At 50.0% G+C, this 17,236-nt stretch overlaps 1 protein-coding gene across 6 annotated transcripts in view; it reads left to right on the top strand.

Moving 5' to 3' along the window:
* Positions 1 to 16,932, top strand: part of LOC103347009 (zinc finger protein 416) — a 39,638-nt gene extending 22,706 nt beyond the window's left edge. For 5 of the 6 annotated variants that reach the window (XM_070063251.1, XM_070063255.1, XM_070063252.1 and 2 more), the window contains 4 exons: positions 235 to 299; positions 10,025 to 10,151; positions 11,969 to 12,064; positions 16,806 to 16,932. In XM_070063251.1, coding sequence (XP_069919352.1) covers positions 235 to 299; positions 10,025 to 10,151; positions 11,969 to 12,051 — 275 coding nt within the window. In that variant the 3' untranslated portion in view covers positions 12,052 to 12,064; positions 16,806 to 16,932. The remainder of the gene's footprint in view (positions 1 to 234; positions 300 to 10,024; positions 10,152 to 11,968; positions 12,065 to 16,805) is intronic. The other variant, XM_070063253.1, reaches the window with a different exon arrangement.
* The last annotated feature ends 304 nt before the right edge of the window (positions 16,933 to 17,236 follow it).

Genomic DNA, 17,236 nt, shown 5'->3' with positions numbered 1-17,236 from the left:
TGCTGCGCTCTGTCCTCTGTGCTCTGCCCGCTGAGGCTTGTCCCGAGCTGTGACTCTTGGAAGACCATCACCGAAGGGCAGCTGCTTCCTCAACCTCACCCAGGCCTCCTCCTCCTGAAAACAGTCCCGCGAGCTCACACAGACCTGTTCACTGGTGCACAGACGGACACTGGGAGGCCACTGCACCCTCTCGTTCAAGTCCACACGCACCTCACTGCATTTCTTTGCTTTCAGGTTACTGGTGTGGAGCGGAAGACGAGGGAGCGCCGGAGCAGAGCGTTTCTGTGGAAGTGTCACAGGTCAGGATTCCCAGAGCAGCTCCCTCTCCCCAGAAAGCCCAGCCCCACGAGATGTTTGTCTTGGTCTTGAAGGACATGTTGTGCTTCGCTGAGGACAAGGGGACAGAGTCCAGGCAGAAAGCACACACTTGGGACATGGTGGAGATTCCTTCAGTATAAACCCTCACCAGCTGGGTTCCAGTACAGGCAGATAGTTCAGGAGGGCTGCGGATAGGGCCTTGTTTATGAAGGGCTGCAGATCCCGTGTGCACAAAGTCCTTTACTTCTGGGGAGATGGGCAACTATTTCCTGGTCTGTTCAGGCCTCCTCCACACCAGGTCACATAGAGCAGGAAAGGCCACACAGCGCCACCTAGTGTGGGAAAGCCAGTCACAGTGAAAAAAAATCGTTAGAAGTACAATAAACGCAGGAAGCCTAGAGCTGTTAACGCTATCGCGCTATAGCGTACTTATTCGGGGAGAGTCGGCACTGGAGAAGAGTGTGGGAGTGCTCAAGTCTGTGAAATACCTCGACTATAAACCTTCCCGGCGTCAGAGAGTCTACCCTGGAGAAAGAACGTAGGAATTCGATGAATGGGAAAAACCTTCAAGTGCAAAGACTTGTTCTTTGCCAGTGAATTTATACTGGAGAGAGGCCTTGTTCATGTACTCAGTGTGGACTTGTTTTAGCCAGAATGCCAGCCTCACTAAACAACAGAGAATTCACATTAGAGACGGGTCTTGGGAATGCAGGGAATTGTGGAAAGTTCTTGAAACAAGTCCATGTGCATTCAACACTGGAGTTCACAATGGGACAAGATCTTGAAAGAGCAGCAAATGTGGGAAATTCTTTAGCCAAGGCGTCAGCCTCTTTAATATAAAAGTTCACACGAGAATAAGGCCTTATGAGTGTGACAGATGTCGGGCATCCTTTTGCCAAAGCTTTGGCCTCTACACTGGAGTGTCTGGGGTGGAAAAAGGTCTGTGAGTGTAAGGAATGTGGAGAATTTTCAAACACCTGCCTTGTTCAGTGCTGACACTAGAGAAAGGCTTCGTGATGTGCAGAAAAATACAGGGAAGCTTTCATTTCCAGATCCACTTCAGTTCATTTTTTAAAAAGATTGATTTCTTGGGATTGGCATTGTGGCACAGCAGGTTAAGCCACCGCCTGCAATGCCAGCATCCCAAATGGGCACTGGTTCTAGTCCTGCCTGCTCCACTTTTGATCCAGCTCCCTGCTAATAGCCTGGGAAAGCAGCAGAAGATGGCCCAGGTACTAGGCCGCTGCCACCCACGTGGGAAACCTGGGTGAAGCTGCTGGTTCCTGGCTTCTACCTGGCATTCAGGGAGTGGACGAGCAGATGGAAGATCCATCTCTCTCTGTCTCGCCCTCTCTCTGTAACTCTGCCTTCCAAATAAAATAAATCGATCTTTACAAATAAACCTGTGAAAGCTTATCTTCAGCTGATAGAAGAGAGCCTTCAGCCGGAGGCTGCCCTCGCTCAGAGGAGAAAGTCCATGGTGGAGAGAGGCAGCAGAGCCGGAGCCAACACAAAACAGGCTTCAGCCAGGTGGGCTTTGTGAGGGCGGTGACTTACGAACATCTTCGCCCAGGCTGACCCATAACCTCACTGAGCACAGACGGTCAGGGGGTCGCCATAGACACACAGGGACCGTGCAGGCCCCTGGTCCAGCATGAGGACACTGGAGGAAGCCCCCTGAGGCCCACCTCTGCCTGAAATGGAAGCCTGCCCACGCGGATGTCCACAGGGACGAGACGCCTCCTAAGTTGCAGTTCAGTGGAAAGCTTTCAGGAGCTGGCATGCGACCTCTGCCCTTCCCAGGCGCCTGGCCAGATGCAGCCGACTACGAGTGTCCACTGCAGAGGCCGGGTCTCAGTCCTGCCAGCTGGCGGGTCCCCTCAGTAATGACTTTCAAGCTGCCAGCATATTACTGGAAGTGGGATTGAGAAAGATTCGCAGAATGCCTCATTATAGTCTGTGTCTACCAAACTCATAAAAGAGCTACACATAAACCCAATAACAGATAGTAATAAAATAATGAGGAAGCAACAAGTTTTGAGTTTTAATACTTTTGGTTTTCTAATGTCTTTATTAAGCTATAGTGGACTTAAAATGAATGTATTTAAAGTGCACAATTTGATGTTTTGACACATGCTCACACTCCTGAAGCAAAAAAATTTCCTCTTCTTCTTTTTAATCATCCTAATTACCATAAAATCATTGAGGCAAAAACATATTCTGCCTTTTTCAGTAGATATTTTCAAATGTCTGGAAAAGACAATGTTATGAAGCCCTAGGATTTGGGCCCAGCCCTCCATTATTTTTTCTTAAAGATTTATTTATTTATTTGAGTCAGTTACACAGAGAGAGAAGGAAAGGTCTTCCATCTGCTGGTTCACTCCCCAATTGGCCGCAGTGGCCAGAGCTGCACCAATCCGAAGCCACGGAGCCAGGAGCTTCTTCCGAGTCTCCCACATGGGTGCAAGGGCCCAAGCACTTGGGCCATCTTCTGCTGATTTCCTAGGCCACAGCAGAGAGCTGGATCGGAAGAGAAGCAGCTGGGACTCGAACTCACGCCTATATGGGATGCTGGCACTACAGGCGGCAGCTTTACCCACTGCGCCACAGCGCCAGCCCCCAGCCCTCCATTGCTTATCACCTCATGGCCAGGATGGGTTCATCTCTCTCCCTGTGCACCTCACATCACACTATGTAATTCCTAACCTGTCCCTAATGCATTTACGAAAGGTCAGGGCTTCAGCACCCCAAGTAAAAATCCTTTACAACATCTAAAATACATGATCAGAGCTTAGATTTCTCAGTTGTTTCAAAAAAATGTGTTTGTTCTTTAAGGGAGATTGATTGTGATCAAGGTCCAAAATGTACCTGAATCGCTTTCAACAGGCATGCGTCTTGTGGTTCTTAACCTGCTACCTAACCTCCTTTTCATTCTTATTTACTTATTTGCTTAGAAGATTTGTTTATTTGGGGATTTTTAAAACTTGTTTTTTTTTTTTTTTTTTTTTTTTTTTTTTGACAGGCAGAGTGGACAGTGAGAGAGAGAGACAGAGAGAAAGGTCTTCCTTTGCCGTTGGTTCACCCTCCAATGGCCGCCGCGGCCGGCGCGCTGCGGCCGGCGCACCGCGCTGATCCGATGGCAGGAGCCAGGAGCCAGGTGCTTTTCCTGGTCTCTCATGGGGTGCAGGGCCCAAGCACCTGGGCCATCCTCCACTGCACTCCCGGGCCACAGCAGAGGGCTGGCCTGGAAGAGGGGCAACCGGGACAGAATCCGGTGCCCCAACCGGGACTAGAACCCGGTGTGCCGGCGCCGCTAGGCGGAGGATTAGCCTAGTGAGCCGCGGCGCCGGCCTGTTTATTTATTTGAAAGAGAGAGACACACGTACACACACCTTCCATCTGTTAGTTCACTTTCCAGATGGCCACAATGGCCAGGCTGAAGCCAGCAGCCAGGAGCTTCTTCCAGGTCTCCCACATGGGTAGCAGGCACCCAGGCACTTGGGCCATCTTCTGCTTTTTCCCAGGCCAGGATAAGAAGTGGAGCAGCCAGGACATGAACCAGCACCGGCCTCACCTGCTATGCCACAATGCTGGCCCCAAGAATCCTTTATTGTAAAAGGCAGAGGGAAAGGACTGGGGGTGGAAATGGGGAAGGGAGACAGACAGACAGACAGAGGTCCTCCATCTGTTGCTTCACTCCCCAAATGACCACAACAGGTAGGACTGGGCCAGGCCAAAGCCAAGAGCCAGGAGTCCCATCCAGGTCTCCCAAGTAGGTGGCAGGAGCCCAAGTACATGGGCCATCTGATGCTGCCGTCCCAAGTGCACGAGCAGGGAGCTGGATCAGAAGTGGAGCAGTCAGGACTCAAACCATCACTCTGGTAAGGGATGCTGGCTTCACGAGTGGCAGCCTAACCAGCTGTGCCACAATACAAGCCCCTGTTTACTTGGTGAAGCTTCTGGGTGACTTGTCCAGTAGAATTCCATGTGGGAGATCAGAACGGAGTTCCCAGCTCCTGGCTGCATTTGGGGAGAGAACCAGCAGATGGAAGATTACCCCCTGCTGTCCTCTCTCCTCCCAAATAAATTAAAATTCATCAAAATAAAAAACATTTCCTCCTATGAGACGAGGGAGGTGGTCATGTGTATGGTGAGTGCCCAGTGCCCCAGGAAGTGTCGGCCGTGGTGGGAGCTCCGCCCCTCTGCCCACGTCCACAGAAATATGTTCGGGTCGGATAAAGTCAATTTAATAGCAACTAATATCGGAAATTCTTCCTATCCATGATTCCTGAGGTGATGAAGGAGCATGAAGTTTACACACATACGCAGACCACAGAGAGTCGGGTTCAAATCCTGCCTCTCCTCATTAGACTGTAGGTGCTTGGGACAACCAGCTAAGGTCACTGACTGGGATACAGAGAAGACAGTGATGTTTATCTCACAGCTCTGGGAAGATGGGCAAATGTCCCAAAAACATTGAGTCAAAACAACTAATTCAGATGTTCGAGACTCTATTGTAAAAAGTAGACAATATGTGAGAACAGGTGGGTTCTTTAAGTGGAGAGATGAGCTGTCTGGGAGAGGATGAAAATTAAATGCTAGAAATTGAAACAGTTGTAACAGATCAGTGCCTTGATGGGCTCATCAGCAGACTAAACTTGGCAGGGGAAAGACTAAGTGAGCTTGGAGGTAGGTCAATAGAAGCTCCCCAAATGGAAACTTTAAGGGAATAAAGAATGGAAACTATGGATGAGAATATCCAAGAACTGTGGGACAATTATAAAAGGCACATAATAATACTAGGAGTCCTTTCTCTCTGACTGTCCCTTTCTGTCTGTAACTCTACCTTTCAAATAAGTTTAAAAAAAAAAAAAAAGGCGGGGGTGGTGGTGAGCGATGCTGTGGCATAGTGGGCTAAGCCTCCGCCTGTAGCCCCGGCATCCCATATGGATGCCAGTTCCCCATATGGACACCGGTTCTAGTCCCAGCTGCTCCTCTTCCATCCAGCTCTCTGCTATGGCCTGGGAAAGCAGTGGAAGATGGCCCAAGTACTTGGGCCCCTGCACTCAGAGGAGAGACCTGGCGACAGAAGCTCCTGGCTCCTGGCTTCGATCTGCTCAGCTCCAGCCATTGTGGCCATTTGGGGAGTGAGCCAGAAGATGGAAGACCTCTCTCTCTGTCTCTCCCTCTCTCTGTCTGCAACTCTACCTGTCAAATACATTTTAAAAAAATATTAGGATAAGAAACAGAATGGATCAGAAGAAATATTTAAAGTAAAAATGAATAAGAATTTTCTTTTTTTCTTTAAGAATTTTTTATTTATTTATTTGAGAGGTAGAGTTTCAGACAGTGAGAGGGAGAGACAGAGAGAGAGTTCTTCCATCCATTGGTTCACTCCCCAGATGGCCGCAACGGCCCGAGCTGTGCCAATCCAAAGCCAGGAGCCAGGATCTTCTTCCCAGTCTCCCACGTGGGTGCAGGGGCCCAAGGACTTGGACCATCTTCTACTGCTTTCCCAGGCCATGGCAGGGAGCTGGATTGGAAGTGGAGTGCCGGGACTCGAACTGGTGCCCATATGGGATGCCAGCACTGCAGGCAGTGGCTGTACCCGCTACGCCACAGTGCTGGCCCCCAAGAATTTTCCAAAGTTAATTGCAGCCACCAACCACCTATCCAAGAAGTACGTAGAACACCAACAAGGTAAATACCAGAAACTCTGAACCCAGACATATAATATTCAATCTGCAGGAAACTAGGAAAAAGAAAACATCTTGAAAGAAACCAGAGAAAGCAGGCAGTAATTTATAAAGGAACAGGTTAAAACTTATATTGGACTTCTCTCCAGAAACCAAACATGAAAAGAGTGAAATGTTCCGTATTGAAAGAAAAAAAAAAAAAAAACCTTCAACATAGAATTCTGTGTCCAGTAAAAGTATTCTTTAAAAGTGAAAGAGAAATAAGGACTTTCTTTTTTTAAAAAAAATTATTTATTTGAAAGGCAGAGTTACAGAGAGAGGTCTAAATAGAGAGAGAGATGGTCCATTTGCTGGTTCACTCCCCAAATGACTGCAATGGCCGGAGCTGAGCCGATCCAGAGCCAGGAGCCAGGAGTTTCTTCCAGCTCTCCCACATGGATGCAGGGGCCCAAGGACTTGGGCCATCTTCCACTGCTTGCCCAGGTGCATTAGCAGAGAGCTGGGTCGGAAGCAGAGCAGACGGGACTCTAACCACACCCAATGGGATGCCCGCACTGCAGGCCAGGGCTTTAACCCGCTGAACCATAGCACCAGCCCTGGTAAGGACTTTCTTAGACAACCAAATCTTGCAAGAAGTGTTTAAAAGAAGTTCTCCTGAGAATAGGAAAATTATTTAATCAGAAATTCAGTAAGGAAGAGTGCTAGAGAAGAATGAGGAAAGATAAAATATAATTTTACCTTCCTTTTTCTTAATTGGAAATGAGGCTATAAGACTAATTACAAAATGAACTACGAATACGCCCTGCACTGCAGTTAATAAAGATGTGCAGGTTAACAGTTCTGACACTTCTGTACATGTATACTGGGATTGGACTAGTAAGTAAACGGATGGTGCATGGTGGGGACCAGGATTTCCCTGTAGGAAGAAGAGTTTTTAGTTAAGCAAGGGGAGTACTCCAGAATGAGCCTGTGGGAATGGATTAGTAAGAACTCATGTTTAATTTTAGATAGACACAGATGTTTTATATATAGATATATATAGAGAGATAGATAGATAGTCAGACAGACAGACTGACTGACTGACTGACTGACTTTAAAAAGTGTTCAGGGCTGTTGCTGTGGCACAGTGGGGTAAAGCCCCAGCCTGCAGCACCGGCATCCCATACGGGTGCCAGTTCAAGTCCTGGCTGCTCCACTTCCAAACCAGCTCTCTGCTGTGGCCTGGGAAAGCAGTAGAAGATGGCTCAAGTCCTTGGGCCCCTGCACCCACATGGGAGATGCAAGAGGAAGTTCCTGGTTTCTGGCTTCTGGCTTTGGCCTGGACTGGCCCCGGCCATTGTGGCCATTTGGGAGTGAACCAGCAAATAGAAGATTCATTCATTCTCTATCTCTCTTTTTCTCTCTCTCTCTCCTGCCTCTCCTGCCTTTCAAATAAATGAAATAAGTCTTTTTTTTTTTTGACAGGCAGAGTTAGTGAGAGAGAGAGACAGAGAGAAAGGTCTTCCTTCCGTTGGTTCACCCCCCAAATGGCTGCTACGGCCAGTGCGCTGTGCCAATCTGAAGCCAGGAACCAGGTGCTTCTCCTGGTCTCCAATGGGGTGCAGGGCCCAAGCACTTGGGCCATCCTCCACTGCCTTCCCAGGCGGCGGCAGAGAGCTGGACTGGAAGAGGAACAACTGGGACAGAACTGGTGCCCCAACCGGGACTAGAACCTGGTATACCAGCACCACAGGTGGAGGATTAGCCTAGTGAGCCATGGCACCGGCCAAAATAAGTCTTTTTTTAAAAAATCAGTTTATTTTGTTGTAAACAAAACTGAAATCTGTGCATAAAAGGGGTAGTCAAAGACTTCTTGAAAAAATCAGTACTTGGGGCCAGCATTGTGGCACAGTGGCGCAGCAGGTTAACACTCTGGCCTGAAGCGCCAGCATCCCATATAGGCGCTGGTTCTAGTCCTCGCTGCTCCACTTCCAATCCAGCTCTCTCCTATGGTCTGGGAAAGCAGTAGATGATGGCCCAAGTCCTTGGTCCCCTCACCCACGTGGGAGACCAGGAAGAAGCTCCTGGCTCCTAGCTTCTGATCAGCCCAGATCCGGCTGTTGCAGCCACCGGGGGAGTGAACCAGCAGATGGAAGACCTCTCTCTCTCTGCCTCTCCTCTCTCTGTGTAATAATATGTATTGGGAGGAAGAAGAGGGAGAGAGAGGCTGGCGCCGTGGCTCATTAGGCTAATCCTCCACCTGCGGCGCTGGCAAGCGGGGTTCTAGTCCCGGTCGGGGCGCCGATTCTGTCCCAGTTGCCCCTCTTCCAGGCCAGCTCTCTGCTGTGGCCCAGGAAGGCAGTGGAGGATGGCCCAAGTGGATAAACCCGGCGAACACTACTTCTGTCATGCTGATGTGTGTCCCCTTAGAGTGCCATGATGGCACTCTACCTCTCTGATCTTCCTCCCTGAAAATCCACAGCTCCCTTAGAGAACACAAAATCAATGAACAAGCTCCAGTAGAGGGGTGTCCTGCGATGCAGTAGGCTGCTCTGACCAGTGCTCTCCAAGCTGTGCAGGTCACCAAAAGCAAGCAGAGCCTACGCCTCCTCACCTCTCCCTCCCCTCCACCCCTTCCCTGGGAGCTGTTGTTTTACATCTCCCTATCTCGCTATCAACTCTTGTTGTTTTTAGGATTCCACACATGTAAGTGGTGTCTGGCCTAGCTCACTGAGTGTAGTGTTCTCGGGGGCCACACTGTCATATGGCAGGACCTCCCCTTTGATAAGATTGAATAATACTCCATTTCATGCACGGGACTTCCAAAGCTCAGGGAAAATGGTGTAGTGTTCTCGGGGGCCACACTGTCATATGGCAGGACCTCCCCTTTGATAAGATTGAATAATACTCCATTTCATGCACGGGACTTCCAAAGCTCAGGGAAAAATGGAATTAAAATCTAAGTTTATATTGGTGCAAAAAATTATAAGAGTGTGTTTATTTATTTATTTGAAAGGCAGAGTTACAGGGAGTGAGACAGATCGATCTTCCATCTACTGGTTCACTGCCCAAATGGCCACAACCACCAGGGCTGGACCAGGCCTAAGCCAAGAGCCCAGAACTCCTGTGTGGGTGGCAGGGGCCCAAGTATTTTTGTCTTTCTTTGTCATCCTCCCTCTCTTACTCTCCCTTTCAAATAAATAAATCTTCAAATAATGATAATAATGATGCATCAATGTTGGTTCCTTAATGTTAACAAGTGCATCATACTAAGATGTTAATAATAGGTTCAGTTGTATGTGTGAGAGGGTATTCATATGGAAAACCTGTATTATCTACGGAACTTTTTCTGCAAATCTGAAACTGCTGTAGAAAGTAACGTCTAGTTATAAAAAGAGAAACTTACAAATTCTGAGAGAGAGAGAGAGAGCGCCCTTACATAAGCCAACTACTCCAGTGTTTGCTTTTGGAACATTCTCTCTTTCTCACAATACCTAGTGAACTGGGAATTATTATTTTTATCAGTGAGGAAGTTGAGGCTGGAAGAAATGAAGTAACTCCCCCAAGACCGTGTACCTGGCAAGTCTTGCTTGCCGGAGGCCAGACTGAAATCTGGGAGTTTGGATCCAGAGCTGGGACTTATGGACAATCAACCACAGTGTGCGAACCTGTCAATGGGTGCCAACACCCAGAGCAACCCAGTGAGGTGCAGCCCTGCTGCTGTCACTTCCCCACTCCGACACACCGGAGCACCTACTGGGTGCGCCTTGCAGTCACCACGGTCTTGTCCTTACCTGCATCATTCTCCCATAGCTTCCTCCACTGAAGGTTTTTCACTTTGGCTCAGGTGCACTAGGCCCAAGGGAAGCACCTGCCTCCACAAATAAGCTCAGCCCGGAGCTCGGCTCATGAACATGCTCAGTGATCCAGGCCTTGGGTCTCTTTGCACCTTTACCAGTGTCCAGAGAGCAGGCTATGGTCTCATCCAACAGTCCCAAAGCCAACGTAGCTTTCTCTATTTGACTTTCCAGGTGTTGATGACCTTCAAATTGTTGGCCATGACCTTCACCTGGGAGGAATGGAGGCAGCTGGACCAGGACCAGAAGCACTTGTATCAGGAGGTGATGATGGAGACTTGCAGGCACCTGGTGTCGCTGGGTAGGGCTCACCTCTCTCTGCCTCCATTTCTCTCTCTCAGGCCTGGAGAAGGCCTTTTGGAGCCCAGTTGTCCTCCTACCCATAACTCCTGCTGTGTCTTCATCTTACCACCTCTTTGCTGACCTCCCTGTGTCCAGCCAGGCACTGTGAGGACTGGAAATCAAGAATTAAACCAAGCCTGCACTCACTCCGATGCCTGGCACACTGGCCTCAGTCTCAGCTCCTTGTTCTGAATCTTGAGGGAAACTGACTGGCCGAGCGTTGTTGGTTTAGGCCCCCGCACAGTCCAGTCAGCCAGGGCCTGTAAGTGATGGATCATTCTCCAGAAGGCCCATGAGTCAGGCTGGCCAGCTGGCCACTCTCCAAACCGCACATCTTCATTAAAAGGCTGTGCTGTACCCCGTGCTTCCTAAGGCCTGGCCACTCTCCTTTGCAGCTCCAGATGACTTTAGGGGGCGCACTGCCCCGCGAAAGCTGTTCTTTTTCCTTCTCCTGCCTTGTGGCTGTTGCCAGGACAAAGTCTTGGTGGGTGATGAGACGTTGAGTCCCCCCTCACCTTTGCTGCAGAACCCACTCCTAGCACAGGCCAGGCCAGCCACGCAGGCGTGTGGAGCCGACCACACTATCTTGATGCCACTGTTGTATTTTGGGGGTGTCCTGTTTGTGAAAGCGTTTTCCTACTTACAAGCAGTACAAGATTATTTATGAATAAATCAAGTAAAGAGTGCGTGAGCCTAAAGAAAAGCGATGTGTAGTACCGGCCATAGCAAGCGTCCCCTCCGCACTGGCCACGCGGCAGGCCCTGTCCCAGGGCCCACGCTTCCTGCTCCACGAACTGAAGTCTCACGATTTCCCTCGGGAACTGTAGATTTTCCCCAAGCTACTGGCTCTGAATTCAGCTCTTGGCCTGCTAGGAACCCGGTTCCCAAAGACAACATATTTTGGCATGAAGAACTTTAATGCACTCGTTTCTTTGAGATGCATCTTACATCCAGTAAAGTGTGCAGTTCTAAGCATCTAGCTCCGTGTACCTTCTACCCGCGTACCCACCACCTGCATCAAACCCTGGAGCATTCTGGGTCCCAGCAGCCTCCCTCTGCCGTTGCCTACTCAGTTTCCCAGAAGACACTGCTCTGCTGGCTCCCCTGCCCATGGTTTGGATCGGCCTCTTCCTGAATGTTACATGAACGGGTGCACACACTGTGCACTGCCTCGTGTCTGGGGTCTCCAGGACTAACTTCTGTCCTGACAGTGGTGATGCAGCCGTTCCCTGCTTTATACAGCTTCCCTGTACCTCACTCTACACCCCCTCACCTCACAGCTCCAGAGAGCAGAGCATCCAACATTTCCCAAAGAAAAGGGAAAACAAGTCAGTATAGACCTCTCTCATGCCTGGAGCTTTGTTAGAGCCACTCATGTCCAGGGTTCAGCCCCGGGGACTTCGTTCCATTTGGTCCAAGCCAGGCATCCCCAGCTGATTCTGGGACCAACAGGCTGAGATTCACTGACGTGGGTCATTTAGAGAAATGTCGCCCTCCTGGGACCCCTTGGCTGTGCACACGGAGAAAGAGGTCGCCCCTGAACCATGATGGATTCTGCAGGATGGAGAGCAAGACAAATGGGTGTTCCAAAGACAGTCATTGCTGGCCTGAAGATGGGGTCTTTGCTCTTGATTTCTAGCTTATCGGTCAGCATTGTCTTTGCATGGGTGGGAGTAGCGTCATTCCAAGATCTTGCTCTTGTCTGGGACACTGTACTGAACATAGATTCCTTTTTGCCTTTACCCAAATGTTTGCTGTCTGTTTCCCCATCATCAGGGTATCGTGCTCCCAAACCAGAACAGATGCACACGCCGGAGAATGAGCAGGATCTCTGTGTGGTGAAGAGAGGCCCCTCCTGAAGTTCCTGCCCAGGTGGGTGGCTGAATGCCAGCAGGGGAAGGAGTCCCGCACCCTGCAGACCAGTCGGGGACCTCTTGTCTGGGAAGAGGGAAGCTTCTTGTTGTGACCTCCTGAGGGCTTGAGAGGCTGTGCAGCCCGCTGACCTACTGTTTTATCCCTATTAGACCCCCCTCCACCCACTACTGGGGGAGTTTATTCTATTAGGTGAAAGTAAGGCTGTAGGCTCCATGCCTTGGGCTTAAACCTTGGCTTTACCCATCTAGCCTTGCGAGCCTGAAGGTGCTGCCTCATCTCACCAGTGTAGAACTTGGCTAACAATGTTGGTTGCTGTAACGGAGAAATTCTGTGATCTCAGCAGCTCAGCAGAGGGAAAACTTTCGTTTGTTTTTCGTTTCCTCATTCATTGCAAGATACATGTAGGCGAACCAGAAGCTCCGTACCACACAGTTATTCGGGGAGCAGTGTTCCTTCTGTTGTCAGCCTCTGGCTTCATTCAAGGATTCCCTGGCATCATCTAGTCCGGTAGAGGGAAGATGAGTGAGGAAGGAAAAATTCATGCCTCCTTGCACTCCGGTGTTACCATTGCCCCTCCATTGACAAAACTGGGCATCGGCCACGCCTGGATCCTCAGAGCCAGGAAATGGTCTAGCTGTGTGCCCAAAGGGAAAAGCAAATGGCTCTGGCAAGACCTGCCCCGTCTTCTACACTCAGCCCACGTTTAGAAAGTGAGAGTGATGGTTTTCAAGCTCACTGTGTTGTTTGGGGACGTAGGAACGGCGGAGGCTAGTGCCTGCGGCAGAGTCAGCTTGTGTTCTGTTGTGCACACAGGAATGTTCATCACAGTGATTCCTGCGGTAATGCACATTCATTTTCCCCTCTAATTTCTTTTAATTTTTATTTTATTTTTAATTGACAGATAATAATCATATGTACTTGTGGGGCACAAATGCGATGTGTTGATACATACATACATCGTGAAATGATTGAATCAAACTCATTAACAAATGCATCACCTGGAAATATTCAAAATATGCTCTTTTAGCAATTTTGAAATATATAATGCATGAATATTTATTGTAGTCACATTCTCCACAATAGATCACTAACGCTAACTCCTCTTGTCAGACTGAAATTTTCTACCCTTGATCAACATCTCCCCTCTCCCATCCTTCTGCCACCCCTACTGTCCCTGGTAACCACCATTCTACTGCCTGATTTTGAGAGTTTGAATTGTTTAGATTCCACATGTAAGTGGAATCTTGTCTTCCTGTGCCTGCATTATTGACTTAGCATAGTGTCCTCCAGGTTCATCCCTGTTGTCACAACAGGATTTCCTTCATTTCCCAAGGCTTAGTATTATTCCATTGTGAATATATACCACACCATGCATCGGTTGATGGACACTTGGGTTACTTCCATATCTTAGCTATAGGCCTGCAATGAACATGGGAGTGAAAATATAGCTTCACATACTTATTTCAATTCTTTGGATATATACCCAGAAGCAGGGTTGCTGGGTTACATGGTGAATTCCATGTGTAGGTGTACAGGAAGTATCCATACTGTTTTCCATGATGACTGTATTGATTTACATTGCTCCCAGTAGAGGACATTTCCTTCTGGGCTGACATGATAAAGAACCTTTCTTCCCCGCCCATCTCTCCAGCTGTGCTCTGCTACCCTACCCTGCCTTCTTCATTCATTTTTCTGTCCATATAAACAGGCATGCATAGTTGCTCTTGTCAGACACCCAGAAGCAATCGTTTGTCCATGCCCTCCTGCACTTCCTGTCCTGTAAAACTTCAAGGAGTCTCTTGGCCTTGTGGGTCCCACCTCTGGTCTGCTGAGGGCACCTGGAAGCCATCCCTGTGCAGGCCTCCCTCCCTGGCCGACCCCAGGCTGCATGGCCAGTGCGTTTCTGGCCAACCCCTCCGCAGCCCCTTGGAGTCTGCTCCCTGTGCTCCCCAACTCCTCAGTCTCGTGCCTCCATGTGACTGTCTCAAAGGCACTTCCGACTCCTCCTGCCATTTGCTAAGCTGTCGTGAGTGACACTGCCTGGTGTTGAGGAAGCTGAGACACAGGAAACGAACTCAGACAGCAGCTGAACATCGCAACCCAAGCCACACCATCAACCCAGCCATCCCGGAGCCCTGTCCATCCTCATCTCCCAGATCCATCAGCTCTGCCACTCACACCCTAGTCTGCGCTACCGTCAACTCCTACCTCCATCACGCTAGCAGGCTCCCAGCTGATCTCTGCACGTAAACGTCTCTGTGGCTGTGGTCAGCTCTGCCTCCTGCGTCAACTCCCCTAGACACCAAGACCTTTCTCAAAACCTGCACCATACCCACAGCTGAGGGGCAGATGTGCAGGAAGAAGAGGACTGATTGCTAAGAGCTTGGACCCTGGGTGTAGATTGGGGTTCTAGCACTTTCTGAGCCATGCCTGTCACCAGGCCTTGGGCATGTCACTTCTTCCTGGGCCTCAGCACTCCCCTCTGTGGAAATAGGACAGCCACAGTTAAGGGAGCAGACACCACGAAGAGGCTTCACCCCTGCAGGATGTAGACGTGAGGCCAGGTTCAAAGGTGGGACACAGTATCCTGCAGAAAAGAATATCTTGTGCCAAGATCCTGAGGCCAGCAGAGCTGGGCCACTGCGGCTAGAGAGGGAGAGTGGCTGGGGGTGAACGAGAGGACATGGAGATTGACGCGCAGGTTTCTGAGGGTCACCAAAACAAATTTGTGTGTTATCCTAACTGCTCTGTGAGGCTGTGTGAGGGTCTTGGCAGGCCAACAACATGCCCTGTTTTAGGAGGCAGAGTCAACAGACTATGTCGATACCTGGGTAATGGCGCGAACGGCTTTTCCCAGGCAGTCTAAAAGACAGCCCACTGTAGCCGTGATTCTTCAGGACACGCCCTGTCTTTTTTTTTTTTTTTTTTTTTTTTGACAGGCAGAGTGGACAGTGAGAGAGAGAGACAGAGAGAAAGGTCCTCCCTCACCGTTGGTTCACCCTCCAATGGCCGCCGCGGCTGGCATACCGCGCTGATCCGAAGCCAGGAGCCAGGTGCTTCCCCCGGTCTTCCTTGTGGGTGCAGGGCCCAAGCACTTGGGCCATCCTCCACTGCACTCCCTGGCCACAGCAGAGAGCTGGCCTGGAAGAGGAGCAACCGGGACAGAATCCAGCGCCCCGACCAGGACTAGAACCCGGGTACCGGCGCTGCAGGCGGAGGATTAGCCCATTGAGCCGTGGCACCGGCCACGCCCTGTCTTCATGTTGACGTTTCTGTGTCAGCACGCAGAAACATGCTGAGGCCTGAGTGATGCCAGAGGCCACCATTTCTGAAGCAAAGAAAAGTCAGAGTTCATCCCTCGCCCCATGGTAGTCACCTGAGCAGTTCCGTTTTGCCATGGTCTAGTTCTCTGACAAGAAGGGAGCTTGTCCCTGCCCAGATTAGATCGTACCAGGAAAGAGACCTTGAGGGATGATAGGGACCAGCATTGTGGTGCAGCGGGTGAAGCCACCACCCACAACGCCAGCATCCCACAGTCACCAGTTCACGTCCCGGCTGCCCCACTGCCTATCCAGCTCCCTGCTAATGGTCTGGGGAAAGCAGTGGAGGATGCCCCAAGCGTTTGGGCCCCTGCCACACAGGTGAGAGGCCTAGATGAAGCTCCTGGACCCTGGCTTCAGCACTGGCCATTGCAGCCATCTGGGGAGTGAACCAGTGAATGGAACACTTCTCCCTCCATCTCTCCCTGTCTCTGTGAATAAATAAATGTTTGAAAAAACAGAAGTGAAACTTCAGGGAGCTCCATTCCCAGCTACTTGCCAACCATTGCTGAAGGCAGCCTGGAAACCTCTGGGCCTTGGCTCCTGCTCTGTAAGCCAAGCCAACACAGCTCAGTGGGCCGCCGTGCCCGCTAAAGGACGCAGGGTCTGTGCGCATGCTTGCTGCGGGAAGCGCTTAGCAAATAGCAGCTGTCACTCACTGTCCTCACTCACAGCTTCCCCGGCTGTGCTGTCTTTTCCACTCCACCATTTCCCGCACAGAAGATGCTGCTGGCCTGGGGGTCCGTCAGATACAGCCGCACTGTGGCCTCCTGGTGACGCGTCAGCTGCTTGTAGGCCTCAAGGACCTTGGCCACCACCCCAGTGGCCTTCGACATGACATCTTGGTACCCACTGGCCAAACCCAGCACACTCTGCCCACCTCCTGGTTCCTTTATCGCTCTGGGAATAGAGGGTGGCTGAGGAAGCCATGGAATTCATTGTACTTTGAATGGAAATCAAATCCCCTGATGGAAAGGGAAGGCCTCATAAAAGAGCCGTAGGGCCGGTAAAGCCCACCGCGTGCTGACGGGAGCATTCCTCTCCTGCTCACTAATGGCAGCGGTGCCTGCTGTAGAGCCTTGAAGCACAGCCTTTCATCTGGTGGATCTCTGCTTCACTGTTCTTGGTGGATTATTTCCAGTGCAAATTGTCTCTCTTCTAGTTTGAAAGTGTATATTCCAACTCTACTTAGTATTACCTAAGCTAAAAATCACAAGCACTAATTTAACATGCTAGAGCCAAGGTTTAAATATTTTATCTTCTTCTTGGGTGATATTAAGAGACTCAAAACCTTAAGCTGTTCGTCTTCTACACGTGTGTGTTGCTCAGGCCATATGTGGTAATTCCACCCTCCCACCGCCCCAAGGCAGCATCAGCCATGCTTTACGGAGACCACGAGTGTTCTCTTTAATCCACAGGTGCACCTCCCTCGGAGCTCCACAGCCGTCCTCACAGGTCGCACCTGCGGTCACTTGCGCTCATCCTCCTGTAAGAACTTGATTTTATTCAGGTTAATTTTCCATTAAACTTCTCATGTAGTTTTTATTTCATGTTCTTTCTTCAAAATCACTTTTGCCATGTATAGAAATTTGGATTAAAGGTTATTTCTTTAGCAGTTTGAAAGAATCCTTTTGTTTTTGAAAAGATTTATTTATTTATTTGAAAAGTAGAGTTATAGAAGCAGAGAGAGAAAGGTCTTCTATCTGCTGGCTCACTCCCCAGATGGCCACAACGGCCTGAGCTGAGCCAATCCGGAGCCAGGAGCTTCTTCCGGGTTTCCCACACGGGTGCAGGGGCCCAAGGACTTGGGCCATCTACTGATTTCCCAGGCCATAGCAGAGAGCTGGAT

Source organism: Oryctolagus cuniculus, chromosome 18 (assembly GCF_964237555.1).
Source record: "Oryctolagus cuniculus chromosome 18, mOryCun1.1, whole genome shotgun sequence".
Taxonomy (NCBI): domain Eukaryota; kingdom Metazoa; phylum Chordata; class Mammalia; order Lagomorpha; family Leporidae; genus Oryctolagus; species Oryctolagus cuniculus.
This window is presented reverse-complemented; position numbering and strand designations above follow the sequence as displayed.